This window comes from Lutra lutra, chromosome 17 (assembly GCF_902655055.1).
Source record: "Lutra lutra chromosome 17, mLutLut1.2, whole genome shotgun sequence".
Lineage (NCBI taxonomy): Eukaryota > Metazoa > Chordata > Mammalia > Carnivora > Mustelidae > Lutra > Lutra lutra.
Window position 1 is genome coordinate 53,789,208 of NC_062294.1, and position 16,455 is coordinate 53,805,662.

The window sequence follows — 16,455 nt, forward strand, 5'->3', positions numbered from 1 at the left end:
ACATAGCAGGTACACAGTAAACGTTTGTGGAATGAAGTAACGTCTCTCTCCCTTGAACTGAGGCTTCATGATGGCTGGAACCTTGTCTCGCAGGTTCACTGCTGAATCCCCTGAGACGAGTCTGCTACCTGACATGCAGTGAGGTGCTCTATAAACAGGCCCAAGGAGTGAGATTATCTCAAAGCCTCCTCTCCTCCAGGATCTCTGCTTCTACCAAAAAATCCACTTGCCTCCAGAATTCCCGACTCCCTCCAGATATCTGCTTCCTTCCAGAATCTCTGTACCCAATGCTTCTACCTCTTCAGACCTGACACTAGACTCCAATTACCCAGGCTTGGGAGAGCACACACAGGGGGAAGATAGGAAAGCCCATCTTTCTGAGACTGGGCTTCGAATCCCTAAAGGAAAGAAAGCTTCCAACTCTGGGGGATGAGGTTTCTGCATCATCAGCCTTGACCCTTTCACCAGATCCACAACCATATGCAACAAGACTGAAGGATCCCTTGTGTTTACGTGGAGGCTGCAGTTTGCAAGGCCAAAGACCACAGCAAAAGTCCCACTCCATGATGACGCCTAGGGCTCCCGTCTCAGCAACTTCCCTACTCCGCCCTCCGTGCTTACTGTGGCTTTCTCCCTCAGCAAAAGACTGTCCCGTGTTTACTATGGCCATCTGCCTGAGTGGCAAACATCTTTATTTCTGTTCAGTCTGTTTAGGACGGACTTCTCTTGTACTGGGGTTCATGTGGGAGCTCTTATGCTTACAAAACACAGCCTAGAGTTTAGTAGGATTCCCAGCCCTTGGTGAGTGCTTCCTAAATAGCCCCTCATATCCATTCCCACCATCCCAATCCCTTGCTGCTGCTCTGTTTTGGCTTCTCCCTGCAGTCTTCCTGGACATGGCCCCAGAAGGGGCTTTCTGGTACTCAGAGCTAGTCCTGTCTGCTCCGAACCCTTCCTAGGGCCGGTGTTACCCCCAGCAGACAGCCCTCAGTGTGCAGGAGCTTTTCACTCTTATCAGGGGCCCAGACTCCTGGGCTAGCTCCCCACCAGCCATCTCACTCTGGGAGCAGCCATTCCACACAGGTTCTAGGTGCTTCCTTACCTGCAGACCTCTGTACCTGCTGTTCTTTCAGCCTTGTCTCCCTCCCATTGCTTTCTGGTGCTCATTTTTGTTTTTCCCTTAAGATTTTATTTATTTGAGAGAGTAAGAAAGAGAAAGAGCAGAGGGAGGAGCAGACTCCCTGCTAAGCAGGGAGCCCAGTGTGGTGCTCCATCCCAGGACTCGGGGATCATGACCTCAGTTGATCCCGGGACTCTGGGATCATGACTTGAGTCAAAGGCAGACACTTAACCCACTGAGCCATCAAGGCGCCCCACCTTGTGCTCATTCTTACTCACCTTCTGGGGCCCGGTTGAAACACTATGTCCTTCAGAAGGCATTCTCTGACGCCCCATGCTGAGCTGGGCACCCCACCTCTGGGTTCCCCTGTGTCTTCGCTAACTCCCTATGGTGGCACGTATCCCTCTGTCCATGCCTGCCTTCCCCACCAGATGGGGAGCCCATTGAGGGCAGGGACTGGGGCTGACTCAGCTGTTTCCCCACTACTCCGCGCAGGGCCTGGCCTCTGGGAGGCACCTGCAAAATGTTTGCTGCATGAATAAAGGGATGATCATTGTCACTCCTCTGCTCAAAACTCTATGGCTTCTGTCTCAAAACCGAAGCTGAGCCTACACCATCTGGTCCCTTTTAGCTCTCTCCTCCATTCCCCCCTCCACCACTCTCCCGTTCCTCAGCGAGCAAGGCTCTTCCCACAAATCTGCAGAGCTCGCTGCCTCACCTCGAACAGGTCTTTGCTCAGCGGTCACCTTCTCCTCAAGGCCTTCCTATCCACCCCACAGCTTTGTGCCTCTCAGCCTATCGATAACCGATGCTGTGTCCCGACCAGCCCTTGCAGTTCTCAGGTTTGCAAGATGCCCTCAACAATAACCATCAGGAAACTTGGAAAAAAAAAAATGGAGTTTTTTCTTTTTTTTTTTTTTTTAACTGGAGGCCATACAGCGACGTCACAATGGAGGGTGGGTGCACGAGTCTCTAGGGTTCTGCTTTTATTGGGGTCTGGGGGGTTACCTAGGGTTTCACAGGCTTACTCTTCATGGATTTAAAACATGAGCGGGGGAATTTAAAGCATGGGAAGAGTAAAAACAAGCTGCAGGGTGATTGTGATTTACAGGAATCAACTAAGATCTCTAACACAAAGGAGCCTGGGGGACGGAGAAGGCGGCCTGGCTCTTTGTCTAGTCGTGTGGCTGGCGGTCTGTGCGCCGAGATAGCCATCTTTGAAGTGGATGCCTTGGCAGGCAAAGCCCAAGTCAGGCACTTGCATTACAAAAAAGAGAAAACCCAACTGTCAGGGCTTACACTACACCTACTTAAAGGTTGGCCTGTTTCCATCCCCTGATTTATTACCATCTGACATACTGTGCATTCAACTTATTTTTCTCCTCGCCTTTCTGGCCTCTCCCATTGGGGCAGGTGATTGTTCACTGAGGTCCCGGCTGAAGTGCTCCATAAATATTTCCGGAGTGAAGAAATGCATGAATGCACAGGTCTTGAGATCAAGGAAGGTTTTCAGTGGGGCCTTAATATTTCTGCCAGATCGTACCTCTCGCCCTGGGCCCCTGGTTCAGACCAGGGAGACCAGGGAGTCGGTGGCGGCAGAGAGCAGAGCTCCCACCTGGCCAGCGGAGAGAGACCTTCGCCAACAACGGCTACCAGATGCACAGGTGTGGGTACAGTGACCTCTTGTGGCCAAAGCCTAGGATAGCATCTTCCCAGTTCCCATGTGGGGCCCTCAGGTCCCAACTGAACAGTGGTTGAATCGGAATGGAGACGGGCTTAAGTATAACATACATACTGCATTTCAAAGGCTTAGTACAAAAAAAAAAAAAAAATACTGTAAAATATCACAGTTTTAAAATAACAAGATAAAACTGTAATATCTGGGACATTTAGGTCAAATATGTTTATTTGGGTCAAGTAAAATATATTATTAAAAGCTCACCTGTTCCCCTGTCCTTTAAAAAATATGGCTCTTAGAAAACTTAAAGTTACACATTTGACTCACATTATATTTCTGTAGCGGAGTGCTGAACCACAGGCAAAATCTAAACACCCACCGACCGCCTGGTGTGGAGGGACAAACTCCAGCTGGTGTGGAGGGACAAACTCCAGAGCGGCGACCTCAGGCCAGTCACCCAGCCCCAGGCTGCAGCCGACGAGACTGTGGTGTGGATGAAATCAGACGGGGCAGCGCCCGCAGTGTGTAGAGCGTTCAGAGAAGCATCCTGATTTCCGGGCATGAGAGAGCCCATGGAGAGAAGCGGTTTTGCTTATCCCGATACCGGCAAACATGACATACAGCAGGTTCTGAAGAAGGGTTAGGACTCTCCTGAGCATGCCCAGAACCCGGCAGAGTACTAGGCAAGCAGCTCCCTACTTCCTATTGGCTCCGGAAAGGAAAGTTGTTGAGTTCTCTCCTGGTCTCCAGCCCCTCCTCCCTCAGACCCTAGAGTTCTTGCCTCGGTTCCACCTTCTCCAGCCCCCGAACGCTCCTCCCTCAGACCTCGGAGTCCTGGCCCCCAGGCCCCCAGGCCCTCCTCCCTCAGACCCAGGAGTCCAGGCCCCCAAATCCTCCTCCCTCAGACCCAGGAGTCCAGGCCCCTAGCCTCTCCTCCCTTCTGCGGGGTCACGGGTGGCAGGGCCCAGGCGGAGAGGGTTTATTCGCAGCGCTCCTTACAGGCTGCTCCGCACTCCCCGGCGGCGGGGCCCGGCACAGACCGGGGGTCGCTGGGCGGCGGGGACCGCGGCCCTGGCGGCCCCTCCTCGTCGCGCCCCCCGCGGCCCTTGCCGATGGCCAGGCGGGGCCGGCCGCGCTGCAGGCCGTCCAGGAGGGCGCAGACCTGGCAGAGCGCGCGGCTGGCCAGCGCCCCGCAGCGGGAGCAGGCGCCGGGGGGCGGGGGCCGCGCGGCCGGGGCCAGGGCCAGGCGCTCGGCCGAGTGCACCAGGTCCAGCGCCGCCGACGGCCGCGCCGCCTCCAGGAGCTTGAGCAGGTCGCGCGCGTGGCCGCGGAAGGCCTCGGGCGCGTAGACGCACTCCTCGGAGAAGTAGTCGAGGCGGCGGAAGTGCGCGTACAGCACCACCTCCTTCTGCGAGGCCAGCTGCAGGGGGCGGCAGCGTGGCAGGGCGCCCCCCTCGCCCCGCGAGCCCAGGCCCCCGCCCCGGGCCAGCCGCCCCGCGTCGCCCCGCAGGAAGTTCATGAGCACGGTCTCGGCCATGTCGTCGGCGTTGTGGCCTGGGGGAGAGAGGGGGAGCAGGTGAGGCAGGGGCGCCACCGTGGGGTAGCGGTGACCCAGCCAGACGGGGAGGGGCCTGGAGAGCGGCACGGAGTGTGCGACCGGGCCATGGAGACCCCATCCCAAGAACCCAGAGAGAGACGGGGAGGGGATGTGGAAAGTGGCAGGCAGAGTGGGTGACCGGGCCATGGAGACCTCACACCCTAGACACTATGCGGCAGCCAGGACCTAGAGAGATGCAGAGGAGGTTTGGGGAGCAGCAGGGAGGGGCCAGACAGGGCCACGGAGGCCCCTGGGCACCATGGGCCAGCCTGGTGGAGGCTGGAGGTGGTCACCGTGAAAGACAAGAGGGGAACACACACGGGCTCCCAGGGAGCAACTCGGGGTGCCCTCATTAGCCACCTACTTATTACCAACCAGGCCCTGTGCTAGTTGCCTTTTCACGAAGGTAGTAAAAGTGCTTTGTGCTACAAATATCATTTCAGTCTCAGAAGTGTGCTTCCCACTGCACAGAAGTCAAAATGACATTAAACAGCGGAGATTCTCAAGTGAGCCTTGAGCCTCTGGGAATGCAGATCACCGAATTTAGAAAGACCAGGAAGGAGGTAAGGAAAGATTTACACAACAATTGCCATAAAAAACATAAGCTAAATCTCTACTAATTTGCATCTTGTTATCTTAAATGTGAGTCTGTATAATCCAGATAGTAAAACACTGGTCTTCTCAGGGCTTTTCCAATAGGCCATACTAACCCTCCTCAGGGCCTTTGCATAAGCTGTTTCCTCTGCTCAGAACCCAACCCTCTGTCCACCCTCCACTGCTTACTTGAATGGCCTTCAGGTCTTGCCTCACTCTGGAAATGCTCCTAACCCCTACTTTTTTCCTTCCATGGGGTGTTCCTGCTATAAACTGGCAAAGTCTGTGCGATTTTCCTTAGTAGAGCTTCTCAGGTTTTAAATATGCGTGTGAGAGAAGAGCAGGCACAGAGACTCTTGTGTGACATTTGCGTAAGGTCTACTATTTTCCAGTCTCTGGTCTAAGCGCCTCACACATAAGTCATCTAATGCCCAATAACCCTGGGACCTGGATATTATTAACAACCCCATTTTACAGAAGAGGTAACTGAGGCTAGGTATTGCTCTGGGCTACCTGGCTTTGTAGCCTATTGTGTACCAGGTACACAATAAATGGTCAAGAATCACGTGTGGAAGTAATGACCGCGAGAGGGTAAGGGTTATCAGAGAGGAGAGGCCGATAGAGAAAAGCAGTTCAAGGACAGGGGCGTTTCAGAATACAGTTGGCTTCTGATGGGTGGTACCACTTCACTGGCCTCCTATTGTGAAGGGGGACACAAAGTGTGTCATTTTTTAAAATGCAGGGAACCACAGCGCCGGGGAGTACCCCTCCGCCCCTCTAGCTGCCAGTGTGACGGCAGGGACTCGAAAGCTTGCCGCGCCCATCCCGGCCCGCGAGTGCTACGCCCGTGTGCCTTCAGCGGGCACGCATATCCGCTTCTCCTCGTGGACATCCTCCACCCGGGGCACCCCCAGCATCTCCTCCACCAGATATCGGGCCCGTGCACAGCCCCCTTTAGGTGCCGGCCCTCGCGCCTCGGCTGCAGTGCCCGCGCTCACCCGTGACGATGTGCGTGGCTCCCACGAGGCGCGCCCCTTCCTCCAGCGCGCGGCGCCGCAGCACCCCGCAGAAGGTGCAGCAGGCGCGGCTGCGGCCGGTGCCGGCCGTGCTGCGGGCCACAGCGTCCATCGTCCAGCCCCCGAAGAGGTCTGCGTAGGCCACGACGGTGAGCGGGAGGTCCCAGCGCGCGGCCTGGCGCCGCACGGCCGCCAGCGCCGCGTCCCGGTAGCCGCCGATGCCCTCGTCCACCGCCACCAGGCGCAGCGAGACGCCCAGGCGCGGCGCTAGTTCGCGCAGCACGTGCGCCAGCACCGTGGAGTCCTTGCCGCCGGAAGCGCCCACGGCCACCACGGCGCCAGGCGGCAGCAGGCGGCCCGCCAGCACCGTGTGCAGCACCTCGGCCTCGAAGGCGGTGCAGAAGCAGGGCCCGCACAGCGCTTGGCCGGAGCGCGGGCGGCGGAGGGCCGCGCGCGCCGCGTGGCAGGAGGAGCACTGCGGGGCGGGCATCACGGGGCGGGTTCCGGGCGGGCCGGGAGGAGCGGGCTTCTCCTGGATCGGGAGAGAGGGATGGCGGGTTACATGCGGATGCCGGCTTGCGGGGTCGTTGCCTCCAGGGAGGCTGCCAGCTAGCTCTCCTGCCCAAATTGATCCAGGGCCAGGTATGTGTGGGTCTGGCTTCAGGAGGCTTCTCCTAATGCACCCCATTGTACACCAAGTAGAGAAGGAGTCTTAAGAGTTGGTATGGGGATGGTGGTGGTGGTGGTGGGGGGGGGGTTGATGGAGAAGGGAAGACAAGCAAGTTACACTCAGAATTAGGTTGTGACCAGTTGGGGCGGATGGGGTCTGCATATTAAGTAGCAGTGTCAGTCTCCAGGGAGGCCATCCCTATTAGAGCAAGAATCAGAGGGACAGTGTGGAGACCTTTGACCTGGACCCCCAGGGCTTTTTAGAGAGACTGGAAGGGGTTAGCAACTCTGAGGATAGAGGAGGGCTGGGGGACTGCAGCTCTGTTCAGGGGGAAGGGGGAGAAATGGGAAAGACCAACTGGATTTCACTTTGGGGGCGGGGTGCTGTCTCGGGGAGTGAGCCCCCACAGCATCTTATGCAGGGCAGGGTGATCACCAACTCCAGGGAGACACAGAGGCAGCATTGATCACATCTCCACGGGCACCAACTGGGGCTGCTTCTGTTTCCCAGGCAGGATGAATGGCCCTCCAGGATTGGACTCAATTCTGCTCCAGTGTCAGAATCTCCCACAAGTTTCTGTGGACTTACAAACAGGAATTGGCCCATCCTTGGCCCCCTTCTGTCCCCCTCCTCCTACCTCGTCCCTCCCCAGCACAAACTCCGATCCTCCAGCCACACCCTCCTTGGTGCCACACGCCTGTAAACCCATAAATATCCACCAGGCTCAGTACCCCCTCCCCAAGCCACCACTGCCTCCAGCCTGGCCCGGTACAGGAGCCTCCGAGCAGGTCCCCCTGCTTCGAGGATTTGCCACAATACGCGGAGTCACATTATGTGACACTTTGTTTACTGTCTGTGACTTTCTGAGGCAGGGCCCATGCCTTTCAGATGTCTAATAGGCATCTCAAAACCCAGATTCCTGATTCTTCCTCCCACACTTGCTTCTCCTGCAGTAAAGAGCAGCCCCAGCCTTTCACCTGCTCAGGCCAGAAGCCTCAGGGTCCGGGACCCTGGCCTGCTCTTTTTGCACTATTCTCCTCACTCTCCCCGTGGATGACTCCAAATTGCAATGTCGAGTCACAGCTGTTCCTCCACGCGTCCCACCGAGGATGCCCCAGAGACATCCTTAGACCCCAAACCCCAAATGCCCACATGGAAGACAAGTAAATCCCGTCTGACTATAGCTTCCGTGCAGATCCAGAAGCCAACACTTCTCATCATCTGCGTGGCGGCCACCCTCGACTGAGCCACTGTCTCTTCTCACTTTAGGAAAAGCCAGTGGCCTCTGAGGCTCTCTGGGATCTGGCTCTCTTCTTCTCGGGCCTCGTCTCCCCCTCCTCGCTCACGCAGGTCTGTACCTTCAAACGCTCCAGGACCACACACCTCCCACAAGGTCTTCGCACTGGCTCTTCCCTCTGCTTGGAGTACTTTTCCCTGTCTCTGGGCCAGCAAGTAGCCCTCAGGAGCCATCAGCCGTGCCCGTCAGGTGCATCTGTCACAGCTGAGCAACAGCCCCTTGCAATTTTTTTTTCCTTTTGACTTTTGACTGGATCCTCCCTCTGCTCTCTGCAGAGTCTCCAATCTCTTTTGGAAAGTCCCCTTCACAGTCCTCAGGTCCTGCCCAGCCCAGTCTCCCTGTAGGTGACTCTGACTTCTGATGTCCATTCGTCTGGTCGTCCAAATGCCCCACTGAGGATCCCGGCTAGGTCATCTCTCAGATCCCAAGTGCCCACACCGGCCAGACTCCAATTCCCCCCACCCCAAGGCAGAAACCTGTTCTTGCCCAGCCGTTGCCTGGCTCCTGACGGCACCATCACCTCCCGCCCAGCTCCTCCACAGGACAGAACATCACATCACCTTGGGTTCATCCCTCCTCTTGCCCTAAATCTACAGCCACCCAGTTCTGGGAGTTGGCCTCATGCCAGGTGTTGAGTCTGTGGAGCTCATCAGAGACTCAGAGGCCATGACATGGAGTCTGAATTTTATTCACAGAGGGTTTTGAGCAGGAAAGGGATACGATCTGACCTAAGTTTTCGAAGGATGCCATTGACTGCTGTGTGGGGAACATACTTGAGGAGGCGAGAGCAGAGGCAGGGAGGCCAGGGAGGAGGCTATGGAAATAGCCAATGCGAGTCACAAGTGGCCCGGTGGGTGGCAGTGGAAGTGGGAAGGAAGGGTGGGATTCCGGACCTGTTTTGAAGGTAGAGTCCATAGGACTTGCTCAAGACCTGGATTATGGTGGAGGCTCAGCTGATGAGAAAAGATGAATGGAGACTGATGTGGAGGTTTTGGCCAGAACCCTCAGGAGGATGATGGGGCCATTTTGTCAGGAGGGCCACCAGGAATTCCAACCAGGCAATATCAGGTTTGAAATGCCCGATAAGCATCTTCCTGTGGAAGATTTTATGGATCCAGCCTGGGTCAGGCGCCCCCTCCAGGCTCAGAGAGCCCCTAGTATGCCTCCATCCCCTCCCGACCACGACTCTACCTGTCAGTGGCAGACCTGTCCCCTTTGGGGCACTGAAGGCAGGGACTAGGTCTGCCTAATCCACCACCGTCTCCCCCGCCAACCCCCCGGCCTCACATTGGGCTTGGCACAGTGCCGCGCTCGGTAAATAACTGTAGAATGTGGGATTATAAATGCCCCCAGAGGAAGAGACACGGACCCCAGGGATGCCTCTGGACTGCAGCTTTGGCAGACGGATGATAGTGTGTGGCATCCTTCTACCAGAACAGAGGTTCGAGGACACACTAGGGGCCTCCTGGATGTACCCGATGCTGTGGGGGTGGGCAGGGAGATGGTGGAAACCCCACCTGCGGGAAGGAAATGTGTGGACAAGAGACCGGATGGACCACCATGTCCAACGTGGGGATCCTGGCCAGAAGGCCTCTGGGACACAGGAGTTAGGGAATCACGGGGGCTACTGTCACCACTCCCCGAGCCTCTCAACTTCACATGCCATTGCAGTTTAGAGCAGGGGCCCATGGGTCCATCCGTTGCAGGAGGAACAACTCACCTGGACACAACGCGGTACTAGAACGTCCAAACGGCCCCACACACGGAAGTCTCTCACGGAAGTGGCTCCGGAGACTACGACTCCCAGAAGGCTTTGGGGGCTGTCTTGCCTACTGCTCCCAGAACCCCATGCGGCAACTCCGAAGTACTTGAGGCTACTGGGCCTGCTGGGCCAACAACTCCCAGCAACTCTTGCGGCCCCTTCTACCGCTTGCTAGCGAGTACCGCCCGGTTTCCTTTATGCGCCTGCGCAGGGCTTGGGACTCCGCAACGCTGCGAAGGTTTTTGTTTTTTGGGGTTTTTTGGTTGTTGTTGGTTGTGGGGTTGTTGTTGTTGTTGTTGTTGTTGTTTGTTTTTGTTTTTTTTTTCCTGTAGCAGTGCGCTGTTACTGTCACCGTGCAGGGCACTCTCAATGCGAAGCGGCTGTTTGCGGATTACCTGCTTTTGTGGGATTATTATAGGCTCTATTAAAATTTTTAAAAAGATGTATTTGTCAGGGAGAGAGAGCACAAGCAGGGGCAGTGGCAGGGAGAGGGAGAGGGAGAGGGAGAAACAGGCTCCCCGCTGAGCAAGGAGTCAGAGCTCGAGTGGATCACAGCTCCCCGGGATCATGACTTGAGCCAAAGACAGATGTTTAACCGAATGAGCCACCCAGGCGCCCCTTATTATGCGGTTTATTTATTTAACCAATCATAGGCTTTAAAAGCTATTGTAGAGCATTGATTTCTACCCTCTGAGGTGGCATTGCAGGAGGGAATTGAAGGTGGGAGCTCAGTGGCTGCTCACCAGAGTGAAAGAGGGAGGTGGCGCATTCGCAGAGTCCGAGGTTGGGGGCTCGAAGTGGGTCTGTGCTTGCCCTGTGCGGGTGGTAATGGTGCGCATGAGCATGTCGAATGGGGAGAGGGAGCAGTGTGTGTGAGGCGACGTCTGTGTGCATGCTTCACGTGCTAGTGATTTGGTGGTGGTAGTGGTGCGTGTGTGTGTCGGGGGCGGGCGGGGGGGAGGGTTGTCTCTGGACGTGGCTCCTGGCTTCGGAAAGTGGGTGAGATTGAGATCCACAGAGCAGATACCCCCCAGTGGACCGGGTAGTACACACTTCTTTTCACGAGGAGGTGGAGCTGAGGGTGGAGAGCAGATAAGAAAGAACTTGGCCAGAACAGGAGACCCAAGAGACCCTGACTTCCGAGACTGAGGGATTCAAAGGCTCAGACCCCAGAAACCCAGTAGTCCCTAGGGCCAGTCATGGAGACTCAGAGTTCTATTAACGCAGGGGCCTGGAGACCCGGACCCTCTAGACTGTGACTATTGAGAAATTCCACTCAAAAAATATACCCAACAAAAGTGCATATTCATATCAAAGACATGTTTGTAGCAGCACTCTTTCTAATATTTCCAGACTGGAAATAACCCAAATACCGTCTAATGGAGGAGGTTCCTGTAGTGTATGGCATATGCACACAATGAAATTCTTTCACAAGTGAAAATAAATGAGCTGCTGTTGTGTGTGTGGGTGACTCTTAAAATAAATTCTAAGCATAAGAAGCCAGACACTGGAAGATCCCAACTGCATAAAAATCAAAAACAGAGAAAACTAGTCAGTAATGAGAGTCATTATAGTGGTTACTTTTCTAGGGTGGGGGCAGTGTCTAGGAATGGGTGCTGGTGGGGCTTCTTTATCTAGATGGTTGTTCCAAGAATGTCGTCATCATATGAAAATTGATCAACCTTATCTGTATAATCTGAACGGTTTTCTCTATGTATGTTTCTCTTCGATGTGTTTTGCTTTAAGAACAACATAAGGGGAGGGGCACCTGGGTGGCTCAGTGGGTTTAAAGCCTCTACCTTCGGCTCAGGTCATGATCTCGGGGTTCTGGGAGCCTGCTTCCCCCTCTCTTTCTGCCTGCCTCTCTGCCTACTTGTGATCTGTCTGTCAAATAAATAAATAAAATCTTTAGAAAAAAAAAAAAGAACAACATAAGGAGAGGGGTGCTTGGATGGCTCAGTGGGTTAAGCATGGGACTCTTGGTTTCAGCTCAGGTCATGATCCCATGGGTCCGTGGGATGGAGCCCCCCCACCATGTTGGCCTCTGTGCTCAGCAGGGAGTCTTCTTGAAAGATTCTCACCCTCTCTCTAAAAATAAATCAATATTTTTAAAAAAGTAACAATGTAAGGGGATATTTCACTCAAATATATGCAAATTAATTTAACAATTCAGATGACATATAAAAATTATAAGAAAAATATAATTTACTGAAATGGTCTCAAGAAGAAATGAAAACCCAAATAGCCATGTATCCATAAAGGAATTGATTCAGTAGGAAACATCTTTTTCCAGGGGGGAGAAATTCACTGGCAGGTTCTGAATGTGCAAGGCAGAAACAATAGAAGTTTTTCATAAATCTTTCCAATAGGAAAGACACATCAGCCGGTATGGCTTTTGAAAGTCTTTTGCATTCTCCAGGCTTCATGGAGTCCTGCAGAGCAGGAAAGTAGGCTGGTCTCCAAGAAGCTCTCCATCTCTGGCAACTGTGCGTCTGAAGTTGCACTAACGCATACAATTACTATCCTTTTCATGTCCCAGTCTCAGTCCTCTGATGGAGGGGCTAGCCCTTGGGGCCTTGTCTTCCCACCATTCAAGAGTTCCCTATACACTATACAGTTTTAAACTCAAAATATGGTTCCTATATTATACCAGATTTGTCACCTTTCCCCCCTAAATTTGTACTTTTAACGGTCTGCATTCCACAAGCATTTATTTATCACCCACTGTGGGCAAAGCCACCCACAGGCAAAGGCCCCTGTGATTGAGGGTCATGCTACGTTTTGTGAAAGGAATTCATATCAACAGCAGGAGTAGATGATCAGTGGCCCCAAACTGTCAGCTCCACTCCAGTTGCCCCTCCAACCTACCCTCCCCAGGGCAGCCAGAGAGAACATCTGGGAACCCAAATCTCAGTATTTCACTCCCTGACTCTAGCTTTATACCCTTAGTGGCTTCTATTTCTCATGAAAGTAATGAAAAAGTAGGAAATATGGCCCATTAGATCTGGCTTAATTTGTCTGTCCCCCTTTTGACTGTATTAGATGAGTTCTCCAGAGAAACAGAACCAAACAGATTTACTATGAAGAACTAGCTCAATTATGAAGGCTGAGAGGTCTCACAATCTGCCACCTGAAAGCTGGGGACTCAGGAAAGCCAGGGGTATGACTCCAATCTGAGTCCCAAGGCCTGAAAATCAGGGGAGCTGATGCTGTAAATCCCAGTCCAAGGGCAGGAGACCAATGTCGCAGCCCACAGGCAGGCAGGAAGGGAATGAGTTTGCTCTTCCTCTGCCTTTTGCTCTTTTCAGGCCTTCAATGGATTGGATGATGCCCATTGACTTGGGGAGGGTTATCTATTTTACTGAGTCCACTGATTCAAATGCTAATCTCAAGTGGAAATACTCTCACAGACACACCCAGAGGTAATGTTTAATCTGGGCATCCTATGGCCCAGTAAATATGACACAAAATTAATCACCACACTGGCCTAGGAAACCAATGTTTAGAATATACATGCAGACAGACAGACAGACACACACACACAGCTGGGCATTGGTCATTCTGAGTACTGAGATGGTGGGCCACATCCTCTCCTTTGCTCAGGGAAGACAGAGTCCTGTAAACAGGCAAATGGCCCTAGTTGTCAGGTCAAAGAGATCCTGGTACAACATCTTAGTAGGCAAGAAATGCTAGGGACACTGTTTACCTGGATCCTTTGCATATCACTGTAAACTTCTCTCTGGACCACCTGTGTCCACCTGGGTCACTCATCCATGGACCAGGGCTCAATGGTCCTTGCCCCCAGAAATTCAGCCAGGTTTCCCCAACAGCCTCTTTGCCTCCTAGCAATTGAGCACTGTTACGTCTTGCTGACAAGGTGAGCCATCAGAGCAGCCAGAGAGTGTGAGAGCTGAAGCAAGACCTGCCTCTCCACTGACCTTTGGAGCCTGATGCCTGCTGCTTCCAATTTTCCTTTCTCTTCTGGCCAGATTTCACCTGGAGGTAACTACCCTCACTGTCTTTTTCACTGCCTGACCACCACCATCATGGGTCACATGCAGGCTCCCAGGAAGGGTCTGTCCCAGTTGGCTCTGTCTCGCCACCCCCCACAGCGTCCCCGCCTGGCTGAAGTTGACATATGACAACATGAAGGAGCAAGCCTACAAACTCACCGAGAAGGGCCTGACTCCCTTATGAATCAGTGTCATCCTGAGTGATGCCCATGGTTTTGCACAAGTACGCTTTGCCATGGGCAATAAAATCTTGAGAATTCTCAAGTCCATAGACTTGCTTCTGATTTTCTCAAGGATCTCTACCATTTGATTAGGAAAGCTGTTACTGTTCAAAAGCATCTTGAGAGGAATAGAGAGGATGAGAGTCATCCTTTCAGAATCAGAAATGATTCTGATTGAGAGCTGTATTTACTGGTTGGCTCGATATTATGAGACCAAACAAGTCCTCCCCTCCCAATTGGAAATCTGAGTCATCCACAGCCCCTGGCCTGGTTGCAGAAATTGGACTCTGTACTCAAGCAACAAAATCATTGTCTAACTAGAAAAAAAAGAAAAAAACCTGGAACTAAACAGGGAAGAGGATTTCTTGGAAATGTCTCCTCAGATCAAATGAAGGCCTCAGATAATCATTTAAGAACCATCCTTGAAATGCCGTATGTAGAAAAACTCATAAGGCCCATTACCTTTTCCCTATTAGCGATGAGTTGTGCAGGCTACTGTTTTGGTTATCCATTGCTGCATATCAAACCACTCTACAACCTGGTAGCCTGAACTTTCTGTTTCATGGTGCCGGTGCTATAAATCGGCCAGAGCCCACCTGGGCAGTTGCACTCCTAGCTTTCTTTTAGCTCTTTAGGCAGTCATATTGAGGTTGAGATGGTGGCTGGGATTTGGGGCTGGGTGTCTGACCCTCAAGGTTCCTCTATGTAGCCTCTCTCTCTATCAGTGTTCCCAGATTGCTTACACAGATGCCCAGGAATCTGCAAGGCAGGAGTGGAAACTACCAGGCTTTCTTAATGTATGAATCTTGGAACACCTTGTCCTCCACATTCTGTCGATCAAAGCGGTTGTGGGCCCAACCTTGATTCAAGAAGAGGAGATAATAATAAACTTTATCTCGTAATGAGAGGAGCTCCATGTTTGTATAAAGGAGGGGTGGGGTTGTTTAGGGTTGTTCTCGGATGCTAGTTCTACAACTACTCATCTGTCTTGAGTGTTGGCTGCCTGCTCTAGGGGGATTACCCCTGTCTGTCAGGGATGAAATGGGACCAGGTACGTAAAAGGACAACACAGAACCTTCATTTCCTTGCACTTGGACCGGTGACAACAGCCTGGCATTGTCTGGAGGACAGATAAAAGAAGAGACTCAGGTCTTCCCTTCCCTTGACTTTCCCCTCCCAGGAGGACCTGAGCCCTCCCCAGCACATCGGACATGCTAACTGTCTTGACTCCAGACCTAGGATCCCTGTTCTGTGTGATCGGGCCCCTCCACAGAGCTGTGGATATGCCCGACGTCAGCAAAGCCCTCTGAATCAGCACCACGGACAACACCACCCCTCAAATTCAGAGCGCCGCCCCTCCCTCCCCCGGGGAACCGGCTGAGTCCTGTGCTGAGAAAGCGCCCCCTATGGGTGGTGGCCCCACCTCTCTATTGGAGCAGAGGTGATGTTGGTCACAAACAGCACAAACTGGGTAGCTGGAGGATTTCCAGCACAGTGGAAGACTGGAGTGGATTGAGAACACAATACCTGGGAGTCCAGAAATTCTCAGGGTTCTAAGATTATCTGTGGAATTCAAATCCCTTGAGATTGCCTCAAACTTCCTACCATGTCTACTTGTCCCTGAGAACTCACCTTGCAGAATTCAGAAAAGCAGGAGTCCCATGCATCCCCAGTCTGTGCCTCTCTCCTCCCAGTCATCTACCCTATGGCACTGGAATTGTCAGATCAGGTCTCTCAGTGAGATGTTGCTCCTCTCAAAGACAAGGGCTAGATCTCTCATACTCACCCCCTTACTGGAAACCCGAAGACACAATGTAGATGGTTGTTGAACGAATGAATGAAATTTCCTCTCTCATCTCATGGGAAGAGTTGATCATTCTTACCTATCAGAGTAACATAAGCTACCCATCTCCCAACTCAATGGGTCCTGGGCTGACAACGATTGATGAAGTCGGGGTCGGGGGGCGTCCCTGTGTAGACAGTGGTGCATAAGACAGGGCACTGGTATGATCTGGGCAATTCATCTGCCCACTCTGGACCTCAGTGTCTTCTGAACGTCAGAGAAGTGGGGCTAGAAGGCCTCCCAGCTCTGATGGCCTGTGGCTTTTAAGTTTCTCTTTTGCATACAGCTAGATTCTCTGTGGTTTCCCTGTGTCTCTCCTCCTCAGTCTTCTGTTTTTCTTTGCGAACTGGGGACCATGGAAACAGACTGGGCATGGCCCAGCCCTTCTGACCCCAGAGATGCTCCAATTGGCCCTGCTGGGAGAGAATGGGTTGTCCAGGACAGGGGGCCAGGGTGGAGGGATGGGGCAACAGGGGGAGACACAGCTACAGATGCAGGAATTGTTGATGGTGTGGGAGTGTATATGCATGCTCAAATCCTGCCCCTTCCCTTCTCAGTGACCCCAGCACTGACTATACCCCTAGTTATGGGTAATGGTTCTGGGAAGGTGTAACATGGGATGGGCAGATTCATAAGGTTAAATG

General features: G+C 53.2%; 1 protein-coding gene and 1 pseudogene across 1 annotated transcript; one reads left to right on the forward strand and one right to left on the reverse strand.

Moving 5' to 3' along the window:
• Positions 1-2,970: 2,970 nt before the first annotated feature.
• CTU1 (cytosolic thiouridylase subunit 1) lies at positions 2,971-9,743 on the reverse strand. The gene is made up of 3 exons (XM_047712003.1): positions 9,693-9,743; positions 5,988-6,537; positions 2,971-4,352 (listed from the first exon to the last, which is right to left on the reverse strand). Exons 2-3 carry the CDS (start codon positions 6,493-6,495, stop codon positions 3,778-3,780), a joined length of 1,083 nt encoding a protein of 360 aa, XP_047567959.1. The 5' UTR covers positions 6,496-6,537; positions 9,693-9,743; the 3' UTR covers positions 2,971-3,777.
• Positions 9,744-13,597: 3,854 nt separating this feature from the next.
• On the forward strand, positions 13,598-15,256 carry LOC125089518 (40S ribosomal protein S13-like; annotated as a pseudogene).
• Positions 15,257-16,455: the final 1,199 nt, after the last annotated feature.

What these genes read in the sequence shown, in the direction of transcription:
- CTU1 (XM_047712003.1), bottom strand. Translation starts at nt 6,495, where the DNA reads ATGCCCGCCCCGCAGTGCTCCTCCTGCCACGCGGCGCGCGCGGCCCTC. An exon ending in AGCCACGCACATCGTCACGG is followed by an intron (nt 4,353 to 5,987) that starts GTGAGCGCGGGC and finishes TCTCTCCCCCAG; the next exon opens with GCCACAACGCCGACGACATG.